Raw genomic sequence first — 19,697 nt, 5'->3', positions numbered from 1 at the left:
GCTGCTACAGCACTACACATCCAGGCCGACGCAATTGCCGGCCTCAGTAGAGTACCTGAATGTGTATAAACAAACTTCAGGATACTTTCCTGCTTCCTATCTGCAGGATCCTTTAGGGCGGCCGTATCCTGTGACGGCAGGGCCACCTTCTTAGATAAGCGTGTCAGAGCTTTATCTACCCTAGGGGAGGATTCCCAGCGCATCCTGTCTGTTGGCGGGAAAGGATACGCCATAAGTAACCTTTTGGAAATCAGCACTTTCTTATCGGTAGAATCCCACACTTTTTCACATAAATCATTTAACTCATGTGAAGGGGGAAAAGTCACCTCTTGCTTTTTCTCCCCATACATATAAACCCTCTTGTCAGGGACAGGGTTTACCTCTGATATGTGCAAAACATCCTTCATTGCTATAATCATGTAGCGGATGGCTTTAGCCATTGTAGGCTGCAATATTGCATCATCGTCATCGTCACTGGAGTCAGAATCCGTGTCGATATCTGTGTCAACAATTTTGGATAGTGGGCGCTTCTGAGACCCTGACGGCCTCTGCGCTGTAGGATCAGGCATGGGCTGAGACCCCGACTGTCCCAAGGCATCAGCTTTATCCAACCTTTTATGTAAGGAGTTTACATTATCATTTAACACCTTCCACATATCCATCCAATCAGGTGTCGGCGGAGACACGTCATTCATCTGCACTTGCTCTGCCTCCACATAGCCCTCTTCGTCAAATATGTCGACACACGCGTACCGACACACCACACACACAGGGGATGCTCTATATGAGGACAGGACCCCCACAAGGCCTTTTGGAGAGACAGAGAGAGAGTATGCCAGCACACACCCCAGCGCTATATGACCCTGGAATCAAACTTAGTGTTTACCCAGTAGCTGCTGTATATATAATTAATGCGCTAAATTTATGTCCCCCCCCCTCTCTTTTTACCCTTTCTACCGTGAGTCTGCAGGGGAGAGCCTGGGGAGCTTCCTCTCAGCGGAGCTGTGGAGAGAAAATGGCGCTGGTGAGTGCTGAGGAAGAAGGCCCCGCCCCCTCAGCGGCGGGCTCATGTCCCGCGATTTTGTGTAAAATTAATGGCGGGGGCTCATGCATATAACAGTGTCCAACTGTATATATGCTGCTTTTGCCAGGAGGTACTTAATTGCTGCCCAGGGCGCCCCCCCCCCCCCCCCCCTGCACCCTACAGTGACCGGAGTGTGTGGATTAGTGTGGGCGCAATGGCGCACAGCTGCAGTGCTGTGCGCTACCTCATATGAAGACAGGAGTCTTCTGCCGCCGTTTTTGACGTCTTCTTGCTTCAACCCGCCGGCTTCTGTCTTCTGGCTCTGCGAGGGGGACGGCGGCGCGGCTCCGGGAACGGACGACAAGGTCAGGTTCTTGTGTTTGATCCCTCTGGAGCTAATGGTGTCCAGTAGCCTAAGAAGCGCAACCTAGCCGCAGTTAGTAGGTTTGCTTCTCTCCCCTCAGTCCCACGTAGCAGAGAGTCTGTTGCCAGCAGAAGCTCTCTGAAAATAAAAAACCTAACTAAAATACTTTCTTATTAGCAATCTCAGGAGAGCTCACTAAAATGCACCCAGCTCTGTCCGGGCACAGATTCTAACTGAGGTCTGGAGGAGGGGCATAGAGGGAGGAGCCAGTGCACACCAGTAGTACTAAATCTTTCTTAGAGTGCCCAGTCTCCTGCGGAGCCCGTCTATTCCCCATGGTCCTTACGGAGTCCCCAGCATCCACTAGGACGTTAGAGAAAGATATAGATAGATAGATAGATATATAGATAGATAGATAGATAGATAGATATCTCTATATCTCCGACCTGTGCTTCCCTGCCCTGGTGGATATAGTGAAGTCCCTGCACGACCACAGAGTCCACGCCAGCGTCGTGGTCGGTCTCTTTAGACCGCAACGCGATTTAATGGCGGGTCCCGCCTGGGGGACCCTCTTACGTCCTCCCTTAGAAGCAGCCAAGCGATCCAGGAGAGCGTCTGCGGTGGTTTGCCTAGGAACCGGAGCGCCTCCGCCGCAAACTCCCAGGAACAGAGCCAGCGGGAGTATGCGACGCCGCTGGGGAGGTGATGGAGCCGCAGCACAGTATGTCACACTGACATATGAAGTGCTGCAGCCCTTGAAGTCTTCTAAATAGCTTTTCAGGGCTGCCTGGCGCAGCCCCTTCCCCCCTGTTAAGTGACCTGCTTATGCAGGCACCAACTCTAAAACTGAGCTCACAGTACCTGGAGGCAGGGTTATATAGGAGGCCCCGCAATGCATCCTGGGACAGTCTAAAGCTTTAGCCTGTTGGTGACTCTACATCAAATCCATCTCTACACCCTGATGTATTCCCTCTGGAACACTGTACACCGCTGCAGAAAAACGTTACTTAGCAAATCTTAAATTGGAGAAGTAGCTTGTAGAAACGTGAATGTGTAAAATTCCCCATTTGATTCAGAGAAATAGGATTTAATGTAAATATAAAACTCCTGTTTGTTGACATAGGTGCTCAGTAGAAGCACTATGACGCACTGTACAAGAGGCACAAACCAGTCTGGTAGAACAGGCCGCCTAATTGTGAGGAAAAAGCTTTCCTTCCAGAATGTAAGCGTGACAAAATGACTTTAGTTCACTTAGCAACTGTTTGGAAGCAGGCTAAACTCCCTTCTGCATGCATTATATAGAAACAGAAGATCCAACTTTCTGACAGAGCCTGGTAACATATGCAAGGACCTAATTATATCCAAGAATATAGGGCCTTATTCAGACCTGATCGCTGCTGTGCGTTTTCGTTTGGATTATGGGCCTGACATGCTGGGCATCCCTCCCCCTCCCCACATTTCTGTGTAACCAAGTAGATATATTGAAGTACACAGAAAAGCCTTTTCTTCATAAAAAGCAAAGAAAGGAAGCACTCACCCACACCTCTACCATTTACATCTCTGACATTACCACCCTTTACACTTCTTACCCGTCCTTTTGCTCCGCTAATGCACGCCGCCTTTCCTGCTTACGGATTATTTCCTCCCACCTCCAAGATTTTTCATGTGCTGCTTCCATCTCTGGAATTCTCTACCTCTCCACTAAACTTCTCAAGGCCCAGTTCTTCACCAAACCCAGCCAAATCTTATCCTAATCCTTTGTTCCACGCTCACTGTCTACCCCATCTATGTCACCTGTCTGTCTGCCCCTCCCATTTAAAATGTAAGCTCTTACGAGCAGGGCCCACCTCTTCCAGCATGGACTTTTCCTTCTTACTTAAACCATCTTTGACAGCACTAAATCCTGCAGCTTTCTGCCTCCCTGATACTTCTCTCAGTGTCGTCTGCTGATGCAGATAAGTTTATGTACCCTGCACTTGTTCTATAGCGTCTTCAACTGTAAGTTACCGTGTTCTTGTTTTGCCCATTTGTTTATGTACTCTGTAATTAGGCGCTGCAGATCCCTTGTGGCGCCATAGAAAGGATAATAATCATAATAATCATTAATGCGCCACACCCTGCAAAGTCTGAAATAAGTTCTACTCTTCTCAGGTAAAATTAAAAAGTCAGAGAGCTAAAGTTTTGAAGGTCTCGATTTTATTCAGTGACATAAACCATCCTCCTAAATCAGAATTAAGATAGATGTGGTTGTAAGGGTCTTCCAGGCCGTGAGCAAATTTATTTTCCTTGTTCAGAGCATGGTTACTATTATACTTTGAGACGCTCTCCTTTATGATTATGGCAAAAACAACTGAATTGCGACCCAAGATCTCCCATCACTTTAGACAGGAGATCGGGCGCACAAAACAATTAACCTGCATAACATCCATTCTAAATGGGAAAATACTGCACTTTTGAGGCAGTTTGTCCATCAAGCGCCAGAGAAGCAACGATGCATCTGTTAGAACAAGTAATGGTCTGTCTTATCCCACTCAATTGTTCATTTATTCCAAAATGTAAATTTGTTCAGAGAAAGCTCAGAAATACTTGGGGGGGGGGGGGGGGGGGGGGGGGGGGGGAGAGAGAGGATGGTAGCCTTGGAATGCACACCATAAAGCTAGGTACCCAGCCGATATGTCAAAACCCAGGTACAATTAAGCGATGTAATGAAGGACAGAAAGATCACTGTTCCATTTTTCAGTAGCATGCATGTTGTCTCTAGTGATACAAGTCAGATTTGATGTGCAGCACATCAAATCGGACATTGAACTTCCTAAGTTGGCGTAAGAAGTACAGCCTCTGCTGGGCTTTCCCCACAATGCCGTCGATGTTGGCCTTCCACTTCAAATACCTAGCAATCGTGGAGCCTAAAAATCTAAAGGATTCAACTTCCGCTACTGCACTGCCCGCAACGGTTAGTGGGTGGGTGGGAGTGTAGGGGGATGCTTCCTGAAGTCTATGATCAGCTCAACTGTCTTTGGTGCATTTAACTGTAGAATATTAGCGCTGCACCAGGTGACCAGCCGATCTACCTAATCCCTGTAAGCAGTCTCCTCTCCATTCGTGATCAGGCCAATTAGCGTGGAGTTGTTCGCAAATGTAAGGAGTTTCACAGACTTGTCGCTGGAGATGCAGTCGTTGGTGAGAAGAGGAAGGAAGAAAGGACACACCCCTGGGGGGGCGCCCGTGCTGGTTGACCCTACTCCCGAGGAGAATTTCCCCATCCTTACTCTCTGCTCCGTTAGGCTATGCTCCTGGGTGTTGAACTTCCTATCTGAGAACACAGAGTCTGTGCATTTTCAATTGCAGCAGACCAGGAATGATGGTGTTAAATGCAGAGCTGAAGTCCACGAACAATACCCTCGCATAACCCCCCGGCGAGTCCACGTGCTGCAAGATGTGATGCAGACCCAAATTCACTGCATCCTCTGCCGTTCTATTTGCCCTGTAGGCAAGCTGGAGAGGGTCAAGGAGGGGGACCTACTGTGGACTTTAGATGGGTCGGTACCAGTCGTTCCAACGTCTTCATCACCACCGATGTTAGTGCTACCGGCCTGTAGTTGTTCAGGTTCACAGGAGCAGCAGGTATCTTTGGCACTGGGATAATGGTCGAGCGCTTGAAGCAGGCTGGCACCACTCCAGTACCGAGCAACCTGTTGAAGATGGCCGTGAAAACTGGAGCCAGCTGTGCGGCACAAGTTTTTAGGGCAGATGGAGATACGCCGTCAGGCCCAGATGCCTTCCTGGGTTTCAGTCTGCTGAAAAGCTTAGTGACTTCCGCAACAACCACGTGAGGGATGGGTACGGCACCTAGTGGGTACGAGGGAGCTTCCATCCCAGCAGAATGAGGCGAGGCATCGTAGGGCTTCTCGAACCTGCAGTAGAAGTGGTTCAGGTCCTCCGCCAGTTTTTGGCTGGGGCCAGTGCAGGGGGTGGAGACCTTGTAGTTTGTGGCAGCCTTAAGGCCCTTCCATACCGACAGAGGGTCATTTGCCGAGAAATTGGTCACGAGCTTGTCAGAATAGTGTTTTTTCGCTGCCTTGATCTCCTTGGATGGGGTATTCCTGGCCTGTCTAACGGAGTTTGTCCCCGCTCCTGTGTGCCGCCTCCTTAGCTAGGCATAGCTACCTTAGGTTAGTGGTAAACCAAGGCTTGTTGTTTGCATAGATGCAGACAGATTTTGATGGTCCATCTCCTCGCTGACTTGACAATTGGCTTAGCGGATCTCACTAATTGCTTATAGGTGGGCAGCAGGTGGAACAGGCAGTTATCAGAGAGCCTAAGAGCCACCCGGGAGACAGAGTGATAGGCATCCTTTTATGTTAGTGTAGCAGTGGTCCAAGATATCGTCACCTCGCGTGGGGCATTTAATATGCTGGCAGTATTTAGGTAGCTCCTTTGACAAGATGGCCTTGTTGAAGTCACCCAGGATGATGAGCAGAGAGTCCGGGTATTTGCGCTCTGTCTCATTAATGCACGCAAAAGATGTTGACAGCGCTGTCCTCACGCAAGCTTGTGGGGGTATGTAAATCCCAACTAAAATAAATGACGCAAACTCGCAAGGGGAGTAGAAGGGTTTTTCAGTAGATACACAAGGTCTCCAAGCGAGGACTACAGGATTGCTGAAGGACGACAGTGTCGGTGCACCAGCAGTCGTCGTTGTAGAAACAAATACCACCCCTTTTTACTTCCGACAGTTCCGCTGACCTATCTGCCCTATACATGCATAAGCCCGGCAGGGACAGGGACTCTTGGCATGCACTCGCTGAGCCAGGTTTCCGTGAAGCACAGAGCAGCCAAACCAGCAATGCTAGCACTGGCACTACGCAGAAGCATCTGCAGTTCATCCATTTCATTGGCAAGGGAGCATACATTGGCCAGTACCAGTGCCGGGAGGGCTGATCTGAGCCCCCTGCTTCTCCACTTGACTACGGCCCCCGCTCGCGTGCCTCTGTGGTGCTTCCCCCTAGGGGCTTCTATAGCAGCCGTTAAAGTGTCACCGGCCTGGTCCCCAGGTGGCCCAGCCGAGTCTCTCCAGGACCCCCGGCTGTGGTCTCCGTGTGCCTATGACAAACCCTCTGGGGCCCTCTTATCCTGCTGCTGATATCCCCCTCCAGCCGGGAGCACCCTTGACTGGGACACCATTGTTACCCGATGTCTCCTCCTGTTCCCTCTAGGGCAGCCGCCGCTCTTGGTCAGCATATCTGTCTGGTGCCTCCTGATCCCTTAGGGCTGTACCCCGCACTGTGATCCCCAGCTTCAAGCACCCGACCCCTCCAGACCGTCCTGTAGCTCTCATAGTACCAGCCTGCATTCTGACATTCCGTCGCCAGAGGGCGCTCGACAGGCCATAGCAGCTTGGAGACAAGCCGGGATCGCGTACCGCTCAATACTGTCTGCCGCACCTCCTGCCGCCGCACTTCCGTTCCCTCCTCTGTACACATCCCAGGAGGTCTCACCGCTGCATGGGTCCACAGGTTCACCGCCGCGCCTCTGCAGCCGTATCCCTGGCTCTATCGATGCTCGCCGCCACTCCGGCATCCGGCCCATCCACGAAACCAGGCTCCATTCGCGGCCGCACCACCATACCCATGCAGGGCCATAGCCGCGCCGGCCACAGTCTCCTGACACCCGCAGTCCTCCAGCAAGGCCACCCAGACATGCCGAGGTGAGTCTCTGGGTGACCGATTCACCAATAACCTGCATCTCCTCTTTTGAATAATATTAGGGCAGCAGGGACGAGGGGGCACATACATAAAAACAAAAGAAAGAGGAGCAGTAGCATTGAGGCAGCCTTCCCCGCTGCCATCTTGAAAATCATGGCAGTGTTTAGTACTTAGAGTGCACCTGCATTTTCTCTTTCTATATATTAAAAGTAACATAATACAGTGTCCACCAATTAAATGAAGACCTTTTTATAGCTCAAATTCAATACACCTGCATATGCAAATCAATGGCTGAATCTGCTTTCATATTAGACTTTAGGTTCAACAAAGTCTGAGAAGACATTTTATACTTTTTAAACATGAACAGGAACAATTAAGGTTTTACACATCAAATGTTATTCTCTCACCTCCAGTCGGTAAATGAATATTGACAGCCCACTGTGAGACTGAAAGGCAGCCATGTCTAGGTTTGTAATGAGGTCAACAACCCTTACAGCGCGCGTCACAAAAGTGATCTGGTCCTGCTCGTCTCCTAGGAACTTGATCACCTGAGAAACAATGCCAAATGTGAAAGCTCAGAGCTCTTACCAAATACCCACATGCACAGAATCAAGAACACAAATAGCTTGAGATTGACACTGCAAGAAACATTAAATATTTTAAAAGATTACCTTTAAAAGTGCTTCCATCATGCCACAAGAAACCAGTGCCTCACCACCGGCATCATAACTGGCAAGGTGATACAAGAACGAGAAGAGAGCCGTAGCAAACTGGTGAGGGTATGGCTCCATGGTGGGGTCTGAGGAGAAATCATACAGAAGAGGTTATAAAAGGCACAACAGAATACTTTGGATTAGTGAAATAAATGGTTAACATTCATAGCATTTCATAGACACAGATAAATCAATCTTTCCTTTGTTATTCTGTTAATGGAAAGTATTTTGAGATGGTTGTGAAGATGTATTCAGTGGGTATTATCAGCTACGGACTACACTTTTCCACAATTGAAGCACTTTTGGTTATTTGTATTACTTATTTAATAAACTCTTATGGATCTGAGGAACAAAAACCTCAAATGGTCAGTTAATTTGGTTTCAAAACTGAGATTTGTAATACTTTGTGATTAAGGGGGGGGGGGGGGGGGGATTCAATTAAATGCAGTCAGTGACCATGGGTACTTGTCGCACCCGGGCCTGAAACCAACTCAGCTTTGATCTCACCACACACAGGTAGGGCACGTCGATTCGGTTTCTCTATTCCAAAATTAGACTGTCAAATTACTCAACTAAGCAATAGTCTGCTAAGATGCTCAAAGAAAACACCTTAAGTTTATGTACAGGTGTTATCACCACCCACATAGGACACACCATTTTCCCAAACTCCTCGTATCGCTGTTGGGAGAAATTGTGGCATGTCTGGCACTATCGCACATTTGGTTTTCCAGCCTGAAAACTCAATCGTACTGGAACAAAGTTTACGACCTAATACACACATGGACTGGTATAACTTTAGAGTCTCATCTTTCATATGTCCTGCTCTTTCGCCCGCTCCCTGATACCCCAACAACCCAAAAGCTCATCAATAATGTTCTCATTGCTGCTAAACACCTCATAGCTCTCTACTGGAAACAAATAGACCCACCAACAAACCCAGCCTTCATTAACAAAATCTGGCAGATATTTACTTATGAGTATCAATATTTTACATGATCGTCAACCCCACTGTGATAGGGTCTGAAGCAATTTGTTTACCCAGTTTAATTCTCGCAACTCACACTGTACCTGAGCTTGATGGCCTCTTCAACTAATTGACTGTCCCATACAAATGGGTTCATATCCCAGAGCTTCTCTCATATTCCCCGGGTGTGGCACTGAAGGTCGACCACACCACACTTAGGTCAACAGTGTTTAAGTCGACAGGTCAAAAGGTCGACATGAGTTTAATCTTTTTTTTGTGTGTTTGCTGTACAGTGAGCGGGAACCCCAATTAGTGCACCCCGACCCCTCACATGGCTCGCTTTGCTCGCCATGCTTTGGGCGTTCCCAATCGTAGTCCACGTGGATCGTAAAGTATGAGCAAGTAAAAAATAAAAAAAATAAAAAACGTAGAAAAAAAACTCACGTCGACCTTTTGACCTGTCAACCTAGAACATGTCAACAGAGACCCTGTCAACCTAGAAACCCTGTCGACCAATAGTGGTAAACCTAGACACTGTCGACCTAGAGAATGGATACCTACTCTCCTCCCCTCCAATTTCACATAACAGCCCCTCCTCTCCCTATTCCTCTGATCTATACCTAATATTTGTTGACTTGTATTATGCATTATCCATCTACGGGTAGATTCACCCATCTGACCGACCACAGGACCGGATCCAGCAGCTACATGCAGCACTAAGTAGTGAGATCGCACTCACCATCCACTAGCCAGCGGCTCTTACAGCGCCTTTCACCACTGGGTAAGGTCCCCACTGATATAAGCAGCGGAGTGTGGCTCCGGTCTGTGGAAAGCATTTGACTCATTTAATATTTTCTATCACTTACAAACTGATTCAAGTGTTAAGACTGACTGAACTATACTGAGAGTCTCCGCTTGGTGTATGTTATATCGGTAATTATACCCAGTCATTGAAACTCATATGCACTCCAGAGGCTTTTTTACTTAGTTAGTGAATACATCAGCCACGCCAATACAATACTAGGTGATTCAGGCTGAATGTGATTTATTTTTCATTAGTGATTAGCGGGTTCGGTTTTACTCGGTTCTCAAAACAGCATCTTATTGGCTCACGGATGTCACGTGTTTTGGATAGCCAATAAGATGCCGTTTTGAGAACAGCGTAAAACCGAACCCGCTTGTCACTATTTTTAATGTGTCCAGTATGTTTTAATTTATGTCTATGTAGTGTTTTATGTATATTAAACTTTTAATATTTTTTAGTGTGTACGGTTAAGCGCACGCCTGGTTTATTTTTTCTTGGTTTGTCAATAGAAGAGGCTGGCTGCTAACCATCAGAAATATTAACTCATCGGTCTTCACAGGCGCCAACAGACCTTTTTACTTCTCCTTCTAAGCTGAACATTATCATTAAAACAGAAAACGTCGTCATAAAGCATAGAGTACCGTGTAAAATGCTTGTAAAACTCTAGAAGTCTCTACACATACCTATCATAGCTTGAATACAGTTTCGGACAAGAACAGGTAAGAAGCCGTGGTAAGAGGCAGTACCAGTGCAGTCTATGATGCTGCTTAGTTTGGGTGTTCTTTCCAAGTGAACGATAGAGGTCAAGGTTCTCAGAGATGCTGCCTTGATATCCTACAAAAACATGAAAACACAGTATATAGAGCCTTATACAAATCATTGTATAGCAACACCACAAGTTACATGAACCACTTACAGATCACTGAAAAGGAATGTCTTACCATGAGTTGTTTATCAGTTATCTGCAGAACATCTACTAATTCCTCTATTAATCCATTGTAGAGTATACTGTTTGCAGACTCTTGCAAGGCATTAGAATAAACTGCAGAGACAAATGGAAGGCCTAGTTTACATACAGACAGGTATGGCAGATAGTTTGTCAGTTATTTATATAGCACACACATTATTACGTATCACGATGCAGAGAACAATCAGTCACTCCCAACAATCCCTGCCCCTAATAGAACTTATAGTATTCCCTACCACATGGACACATTCTAAAGAAGCCAATGATCCTGCCTCTATGTTTTTGGATGGTGGATGAAAAAAAACACACACAAAAGGGGAGAACACAAACTGCATACAGTTAGGGCCCTAGTTGGAATCCAACTCATGACATCAGGTCTGTGAGGTACAATGCTAATTACTACGCAACCATGAAGTCCATGGCGGGACATGCTACAAAGAAAACAAAAAAACTCATCTTCAATGTCACCACATGGTTTTCAATTATCCTTGCAAATAAAGAACACATTTATGTGCAATTCCATTTTAGTTTTAACATACACTCAATCTAAAGCTACAACATTCTGCACGTTAAAGTGTTTATCATTTTATTGTTTGAGTTGCCGACTTTCTCCGTCTCACAAATCAAAGTATTCGTCGTTCTGTAAAACTAGCCATTTAGTCCCCATTAACGGATGGTCTTGTCGAGAGACTAGGTAGGTCAAACCAACTGAGTTCACGTGTATGGCATTTGGAGAAACCATGGATCTGTACAGCGATCCTAAATAAAACATTACTATATGATCAGAAGGTTTTAGACCCTTCAAGTCCGGACCAATTTTTGAAGATCTGTATCAAATCAAATGTTCTATTCATTGCAAGACTGACAGATCTCCCTTTTAGCAGCATACTGCAATATTTCATTATTTTATGGACTGTATATAATGGGGATAGGGTGAAGTGTACTTTTATATACACAAGCAAGAAAGTATTTTTTTTCCTCCAAAGTGCATAAGGTAAATACATACAGATGTGCTACGATTATGTTGACACTGCCTATGTCAAAGCCCCATTTTCGGCAGCAGTATGCTGACAATGTTAAAATGTTATTTCAAGCGGATATAAACTTCAAAGTTATACAAGCAACACAGTTAAAAATATTTTTATAATTAGAATTATTTTAACACTGTCCCCATTCCCCCTGCAGGGAGTTACTGACACACAGTCATACCTTAGCCCGAGGTGCCAGCATTTGTGCTGTGTGAGGGCTGTAATAATTTCCCTCTCCTATTGTCATTGTAGGAATGTGTCCATTTAAAAATAAAAAATAAAAATGGAGAAGTTACACTTTTGTCTTTGTAGCTCTTAGCAGGCTTTTCTCTGTGATGAAAGCCACCTCATGGTTAACAAGTTACAAAATCGGTAACATGGTCTCCTGTGTTCTAGTCTGACGGATGTTATGCATAGCATTTGGCTGTTACGGATATCCTGCAGTGTTATGTGTTGAAGATCATCTCCTCTTTAACCGTGATTCTAACATGATGAAAATATGCGTACAAGGCTATTCACACCACTGTCCAAATTATTGACTTTGCTCACACATACATAGCTGTTGCAGCTTGAATGCAAGTCAGATCTTAGCTAGTGCTCTCACTGGTACCCAGAGGCGTCGGAACAGGTGGGAAGCAAGGGAGCAGCTTGACCCCCCCCCCCCCCCCAAACATGATGTAGGCACAGGTGCGGGGGAGCGCTTACTTTCTGATCCCCGCAGTCTGGTATCGCAGAGTGTGGTGTCCATTCTTCAGTACTAGCCGGCTGTCTCTTCATGGATTCCTCTCCCTGGGCTGCTTCACCTGTAAAAGTAGTCTGCTGTCGCAGGGTGCAGTGGGTCCCCCTTCTTTGGTACTAGCCGGCTGTCTCTTCGCTGATGCATTACTGGGGGAGGCGTGGCTGAGACCCCAGGATGTCACAACAGGTTTAGCATGACCACGCCTCCCCCAGTAATGCATCAGCGAAGAGACAGCCGGCTAGTACAGAAGGGGGGACCCACCGCACCCTGCGACAGCAGGCTACATTTATAAGTGAAGCCGCCCACGTAGATGCGGAATATGCGCTACCCCGCGCTGGAGTGGGGTGGGTGGTTTATGTGGTTGGAGAGGAGACCGCAGCAGGGGTGCCAAAATGAAATCTTAACTTCGCCGCCCCCCCCCCCCCCTCCTTCCCCCCAGCCTAAAATCATTCCGGCGCCCCTGCAGGTACTCAAATGTACCCATTGTCTTAAAGCTTAAGAGGCTTATCCAGAATTGAAGAGATCTCTGAAGTCAACTCTGCTTTCTGCCAATATTCTGTTTGGTTCGAAACTGGAAACGTTCAATCAGAACACAAGAGGAAATGGTTTCTTGATATCAGATGTCTCAGTCAAGGCCTACTTGATTTAGGTCCTCTTTAGCCCTCATGGAAACACATGAGGTTTGGTTTCAATAGGCCAGGTCCCAGCTTCTTGCAGAGGACAGAAAACAGGATTTTGGTACTTAGCCATAAATCCATTTCTCAGATTCCACAGGGGACACCGGAAGGACTTTACGGTGGGGTATTATAGATGGTGGACAAGTGGAGCCGGCACATTACAGACCAGTTTGCGTTTTCTTTTTCATCCACTAGGGGACACTGGAAGGTCTTTACGGTGGGGACGTCCCAGAGCTCCCATCACGGGCGGGAAAGCGCTGAAAGTCCTGTAGTACCGCTCGGCCAAACTGAGAAGCCGAAGCTGCAAAGGTATCAAACTTGTAGAAATTGATAAATGTATGTTTCCTAGACCAAGTTGCCGCTCTCCACAACTGTGTCGAAGAAACACCCCTAGCAGCTGCCCAAAAAGAACCTACCGATCGTGTGGAATGGGCTTACACCGAACTTGGTGGAGTAAGAGAGGCTGCTAGGTAAGCTTGTCTAATAGTAAATTTAAGCCAACGAGCCAAAGTATGTAGCAGCATCATAGAGAACAAAAAGCAGATCAGTCTTACGCAAGTCAGCTGTTCTCTCCACATAAAAACGCAGGGCCCGAACCACATCCAGGGATTTCGAAGAGGGAGAATCGCCTGAGAGCACCGGGACCACTACAGGCCAAAAGGAAGTAGCAGAGAGCGGACGCTGCTCACACCACGAGATGTATGCTCTCCATATGCGGTAATAGTGTTTTGAGGTGACCTCCTTTCTAGCACTCATCGTGGTAGGAATAACTAGTGAATGAATCTTTGTCTCTTAGGATCTCCCTTTCAACAGCCACGCCGTCAAACGTAGCCGCTCTAAGGGGGTCATTCAGAGTTGATCGCTAGCTGATTTCGTTTGCTCTGCAGCAATGAGGCAAAAAAAAGGCACTCTTGCGCTTGCGGCGCAATGCGCACGCGCGTCGTACTAATGCAACGAAAGATGTAGTTTCACACAATGTCTAGCGAAGCTTTTCAGTCGCATTGCTGGCCACAGAGTGATTGACAGGAAGAGGGCGTTTCTGGGTGTCAACTGACCGTTTTCAGGGAGTGTTCGGAAAAACGCAGGCGTGGCTGGGCGAACGCAGGGCGTGTTCGTGACGTCAAAACAGGAACTGAACAGTCTGAAGTGATCACAAGCGCTGAGTAGGTATTGAGCTACTCTAAAACTGCATTAAAAAAAAAAAAAAAAAAAAGTTTGCCACCGCTCTGCGATCCTTTCGTTCGCACTTCTGCCAAGCTGAAATACACTCCCAGTGGGAGGCAGCATAGCGTTTGCACGGCTGCTAAAAACTGCAAGCGAGCAATTCAGAATGACCCCCCTAAGTTTGGATAAACGAAAGGTCCCTGTACCAGCAAATCCTGCTGTAAAGGTTGAGGACACGGGTCATCCGAGTAACTGAGGTAGGTCACTGTACCACATTCTTTGAGGCCAGTCTAGAGCCACGGGCAGAACCCCGACTTCTCTCGCTTGATTCTCTTGAGTAGACGTGGTAACAGGGGAAATGGAGGAAAAAGATACACAAGGAACGGTCAATGCATCCACTGCCTCTGCCTTGGGATCTCTGGTGCGAGAGCAGTACCGTGGAAGTTTGTGGTTCCGTCTGGACGCCATAAGATCTATTTGCGGAAGTCCCCAACGATTGACCAGTTGTTGGAACACTTAAGGATGCAATTCCCATTTGCCTGGATGCATATCCTGACAACTTAAGTAATCGGCCCTCCCAGTTCTTCACTCCTGGTATGAATACCGCAGATATCGTTACTGCACACCTTTCGGGCCATAGTAGGATCTTGGTGACCTCTCATCACTGCTCTGCTGCGGGTTCCTCCTTGCCGATTTATGTATGCCACTGCTGTGGCATTGTCCGACTGCACGATCCGTTAGGGGATGATTCGCCGATAGTAGAGCGTTGTATATTGCTTAAAGTACTAGTATATTGATAGGTAGAGTTTCTTCTTGTGAAGTCCAGAGACCTTGGAATTGACAGTCTAGAGTCACCGCTCCCCATCCTCGAAGACTGGTCATCCGTTGAGAGAAGTACCCAATTTGTTACGATAAAGCTTCACCCTTTGGACAACAGCAGCTACCGGTAGTATAGGGGAGGAGAGGGGCCAGTCACAATTCTAAAGAATTTAAAGTGCCGGCTCCACTTGTCCACCATCTATAACCCACCGTAAAGACCTTCCAGTGTCCTCTAGTGGATGAAGGAGAAAAAGGACGTAGCTACTGAAGGTCAGCATGATTAACATTTTGCCCATCTTGGTAGCAGTCTTCTCTCACGATAAAGGATTTGTTCCACCGCAACTCTGGAATGTGTTAAATGTTAAAATGTTCAAAGCCTTCTTTGGGAAGGGCATCGTTGTCTCCTGGTTTCAGTACAATCTCACTTTGTTTTGCATTCTACCTTTCAGAGGTGGCATCAAAGGTTCTTACAAATATCACAGCAAAAATGGCGGCCTATTTGAGAACTAAAGGCATAACTCTAAGCCTTCTCCCATCTCTGAGTTCACACTTGGAAGGCTATTCAAGATTCAGATAGGTCAGAAGTCCAGTATGCTCCATGCATAGCAGATTACTTTTTCTTGGACTTTTCAGATCATTCTAAATAAGGCAAGTTTTGCCAATACACAAGGATTTAAACATGACAAAACATTGGGGCAGATGTATTAAGCCTGGAGAAGTATAAAGCAGTGATAAGTAGAAGGTGTAACGCACCAGCTAATCAGCTCCCAACTCATTTTTCAAACCATAATGATTGGCTGGTGTGTTACCACCTTCTACTGCTTTATCACTTCTCCAGGCTTAATACATCTGCCCCCTTGTCCAGTCTCTGCTGGCCTTCAAACCGATTTCAATCTGTCTAGCCAGGAAGGTCGTTGGAAAAATGGTGTCCATCTTAGAGGCAGTCCAGTTTGTACAGTTCCACTCAAGACAAATTCCAAATGTAGCAATTAGCAGTATATAACAGGTCTCACCAAAACCAATGCAGTTTATTTTTCAGGCTGACCCCAGAGAGAACAATGGGGCAGATGTGCACTGTGGTTTCTGTTGGCCTGCATTTGAACTCCGTTGAACTGTTGCTAGGCGATGAGTGGGAGCTAATGTATTATTACCTTTGTAGGCAGTCTTCGGCTCCTAATGCAGCTGTCTCGCATCGCCTGTCCTGGCGGGCACTTCCTTGTTCATTAAAGGACATGGGTTTTTATTTGTGTCTTCAATAAAACTTTAATTGTTCTCTGTGGACATCTCCCCCGCGCCTCCTCCGTGAGCGGCACCGCACAGCGTCCTCCCAGCCAATTTGCGCATGCGTCGGGGTCCCACCTGCAGGGCATGCTGGGAGCAGGGGAGAACTGCGCATGTGCACAAAGCCAGCAGGCACCGTTAACAGTCTGGCCGATGGGTAGGACGCATATCACGGGACATGTGACAGAGCACTCCCATATCGGCAGGGGCCTGCATAATACATTGTGGCGGCGGGTCAGGGCGTTTCACCACGATAATGTGGTGATATGGCTTCAAAAGCACATAACATTCGTTAGGACGTTTTTCATAAATCTCCCCCATTGTCTCTTTCTCAGAATTTTCCCTCTAGAACCACAAAAGAAACAGTGGTCTATTCAGTTTGAAACTGGCGAAAAGACGCCAGTCTTCTCTGCTGAGGTGTGTACATATAGGGAATTTGGCACCACCGCCATAAAGCAGTTAAGCTCTTGGCACGTAACGGTTAGTCACAGGATACTAGTAGATGCATGCATTTTAAAGAAAGATAAAGTTTTGGGTTTGTTTTTGAACAAATAAATAAAAAATAAAAAAATAAAACAAACTAGTGGAAGGTACCAAGAACATCACAGAATCCAAGATGGTTTTTGGCGTTCAAATGATAGAAATACACACCACAAATGTCCAAGATGGTATATTCAATACAGAGCACATAGTCTTGTATACAAGCACAGTGCAGCAGGGGGTTAACCAGCCCCCAGTCTCTTTAAAACAATTAAGATTTCACAAATCAGGATGGGGTTTTTTTTCCCCAGAAATATTAATATTTATGATCTTGCGTCAGATAACAATGCATTCCCAACCGGATCAGCTGACAGCATTTCATGCACATAATCAAAGGTCAATATGAATTTAAAACACAATACGATTGTGACTGCCTGATGACAAATACCTATTGTACTAATCAGACAGACCGGACAAAAGGTCAAGTGGCCTCCTGTGTTCTCAAGTTAAAGCAATTCTCTTGCCTCCCTTAGACAAAATTTACACCAAATGCATACATTTCATTACCTCTGTCAGAATGTCAAAAACCAAGATATCCCCAACCGGCAAAGCCTTGTCAATCACATTAACAATACATTTTTGGGATTTGAGCAATTGCCAAATATTAATATGCATTGACGCTGCAGTGCTGGGTATTAACTCTTCCAGTGCAGCAGAGCAAAACATGAAACACAATATTTAAAAACATTCCACAACATGTGAATTATTTTTAAAACATTGGGGCAGATGTATTAACCCGGAGAAGGCATAAGGAAGTGATAAACCAGTGATAAGTGCAAGGTGATAAATGCACCAGCCAATCAGCTCCAATATGTAAATTAATAGGTAGGAGCCGATTGGCTGGTGCGTTTATCACCTTGCACCTATTACTGGTTTATCACTTCCTTATGTCATCTCCATGCTTAATGTTTCCAGTACCGGGGCCGCAGTTAGCAGACACGGTTCAGGTGCCATGAGCTAGCCTCAACATTTATTTAAATGGGATGTAGTCAGCATGCCAGCGTTCGGTATTTCGGCTGGGATAGGATGCCGGAACCGGAATCCCGACACCTGTCAGAAAGCCGGCACCGGAATCCCAAACATAAGTATGCCGGAAAAGGCAGGTTAGGATCAGAGTTTCTTTAGTGCAAGATGTCAGGCATCTTAACGACCAGTCTCGCGGTACCCAACCCATTTAAAATAGGTACATGCTACATCAATGCATATTCAGTCCACATTAAGTGCATAGTTCAGATTTCTCTTTGATGACACCACGGCGTGAAAGGTTATGTAGCGCTGGCCATCTTAGATGCGTGGCTTAGGTCCCCAGCCAGTGACACACAATGCTTAGCTTCTGAGTGACATGTAAGGTAGGTTAAAGATGTGCACTGCGGTGCCGCTAACTGATAGAACATACCTAGTATAGAAATAGCATGCAGTCTGGCCTGTACTGCTTGTAGTCTCTTCTTGTGATTAGAAAAGCCATGTGCCAGTCGTATGTGGGTAAATAAAAGCATCTACAGGATAAAGAATAAAAAATAAAGCCATTAACAGACCGCAAAAACGGTTTGGTAAAATGCAAAGATCATGCAGCCGTTTTACTACAAATGCCCAATAAGTTCAGCATATGGCTAAGAGCCCGGAGGACCAAGACTACTAGGAGTCCCCATAATTGTTCCCTCAAAAAAGGCAACAGAAAATGGAAGATAAGTTACCGTACCTGCTTATCCTTAGGAATGCTGTGCAATTTAGTGAGAGACTCCATGATCTCAGAGGGACTTTCAGAAATCTGGAATTGAAAACAATCATCAAGCTGCATTTTGGATATATTTACCTGGCCAGCAGACATTCTGTTCCCATAACCTATCATTTATGACTGGATTTATTACCTTATCTAGCTCTTCTATGTGTATATAATGTAGTGTGTTACTGGACGTCTGAAAGAAACAAAAAAATAAAAATAAAAAAAAGGGGGGGGGGGAAATAAAGGACATTTGTTTAGGCATTCAGTTTACAAAACTAAAGAATAAAAATACTGCTGCATTTACACAAAACCCTGATTATTTGGGCGCTGTCCGTCAGGAACAAGTAATGCACCCACAGTAAGAGCACACACTAATGCATGAACTATTTACAGCACCACCTAAAACTTTTCACTTACCCTTTTTTCCACTTTCACTTCAGACCCGGGCTCTGCATAAAATTCAAAATGAAGAGTTGTCGCGCTGGGTGGGTATTTCTGTAGAAAGTTTTAAAAGGGGAAAAAGAGGTTGGAGGGAGAAAAATATAAATAAATATAAATCTAGTATTATAGTTTGTTTAAATTTACAAGCTACAGCTGTGATTGCTTTCTGCTATGCATGGTGGATGGCAGTCACTTAACTTCCTGTCTTCTAAAATGGAACACATGACCGTTTTCTATGGATTGCCTCAATGATTATGGTGTGTTTAACAAAGTGCAAGCCGAGTCTTGACAAATGCTTTGATTATAGTATTCCCATCAATCATTTTACGGATCGATATGGAAATTAGAGGGTCACTAAAAGTTTGAATCTGTAACTAGGACTTAAATGCAACCGGAAACAAAGGCTAAACATGTGGAAGTCGTCGTCTAGGAGAAACACTGTCTTGAATATGGATAATTAAGCAATCATGGTCCAGTTTTAGGCTTATGTTTTCTACTTTTGTCTATACATTCTTGTGATCACTTTTCTTAAGTTATGTAAAGTGCATTAGTAAGATATGATTTTTAGGTCTGCTTTTGTTAAATTAAATTTTTACTAAAAGAAAAAAGAAAAAAAAAGTGACTACCAGTGAAATGTGAATTTTTAACACAGAACCTTGTAGGGTTTCATTTATTTTTATTGTTTATATGGCACCACAAAGGTTCTGCAGCACCAAAGTATGTAAATAGACAAAAGAAAATAG

General features: G+C 45.7%; 1 protein-coding gene across 10 annotated transcripts in view; it reads right to left on the bottom strand.

Annotated features, from left to right (window-relative positions):
• Positions 1–19,697, bottom strand: part of HUWE1 (HECT, UBA and WWE domain containing E3 ubiquitin protein ligase 1) — a 430,355-nt gene that overhangs the window by 273,158 nt on the left and 137,500 nt on the right. For all 10 annotated transcript variants that reach the window (XM_063936413.1, XM_063936412.1, XM_063936409.1 and 7 more), the window contains exons 8-15: positions 18,931–19,008; positions 18,659–18,706; positions 18,490–18,558; positions 18,187–18,286; positions 10,517–10,617; positions 10,259–10,409; positions 7,765–7,892; positions 7,501–7,641 (exon numbers count right to left, since the gene is read on the bottom strand). In XM_063936413.1, coding sequence (XP_063792483.1) covers positions 7,501–7,641; positions 7,765–7,892; positions 10,259–10,409; positions 10,517–10,617; positions 18,187–18,286; positions 18,490–18,558; positions 18,659–18,706; positions 18,931–19,008 — 816 coding nt within the window. The remainder of the gene's footprint in view (positions 1–7,500; positions 7,642–7,764; positions 7,893–10,258; positions 10,410–10,516; positions 10,618–18,186; positions 18,287–18,489; positions 18,559–18,658; positions 18,707–18,930; positions 19,009–19,697) is intronic.

The sequence above is a fragment of the Pseudophryne corroboree genome, chromosome 8, assembly GCF_028390025.1.
Source record: "Pseudophryne corroboree isolate aPseCor3 chromosome 8, aPseCor3.hap2, whole genome shotgun sequence".
Taxonomy (NCBI): Eukaryota; Metazoa; Chordata; class Amphibia; order Anura; family Myobatrachidae; genus Pseudophryne; species Pseudophryne corroboree.
This window is presented reverse-complemented; position numbering and strand designations above follow the sequence as displayed.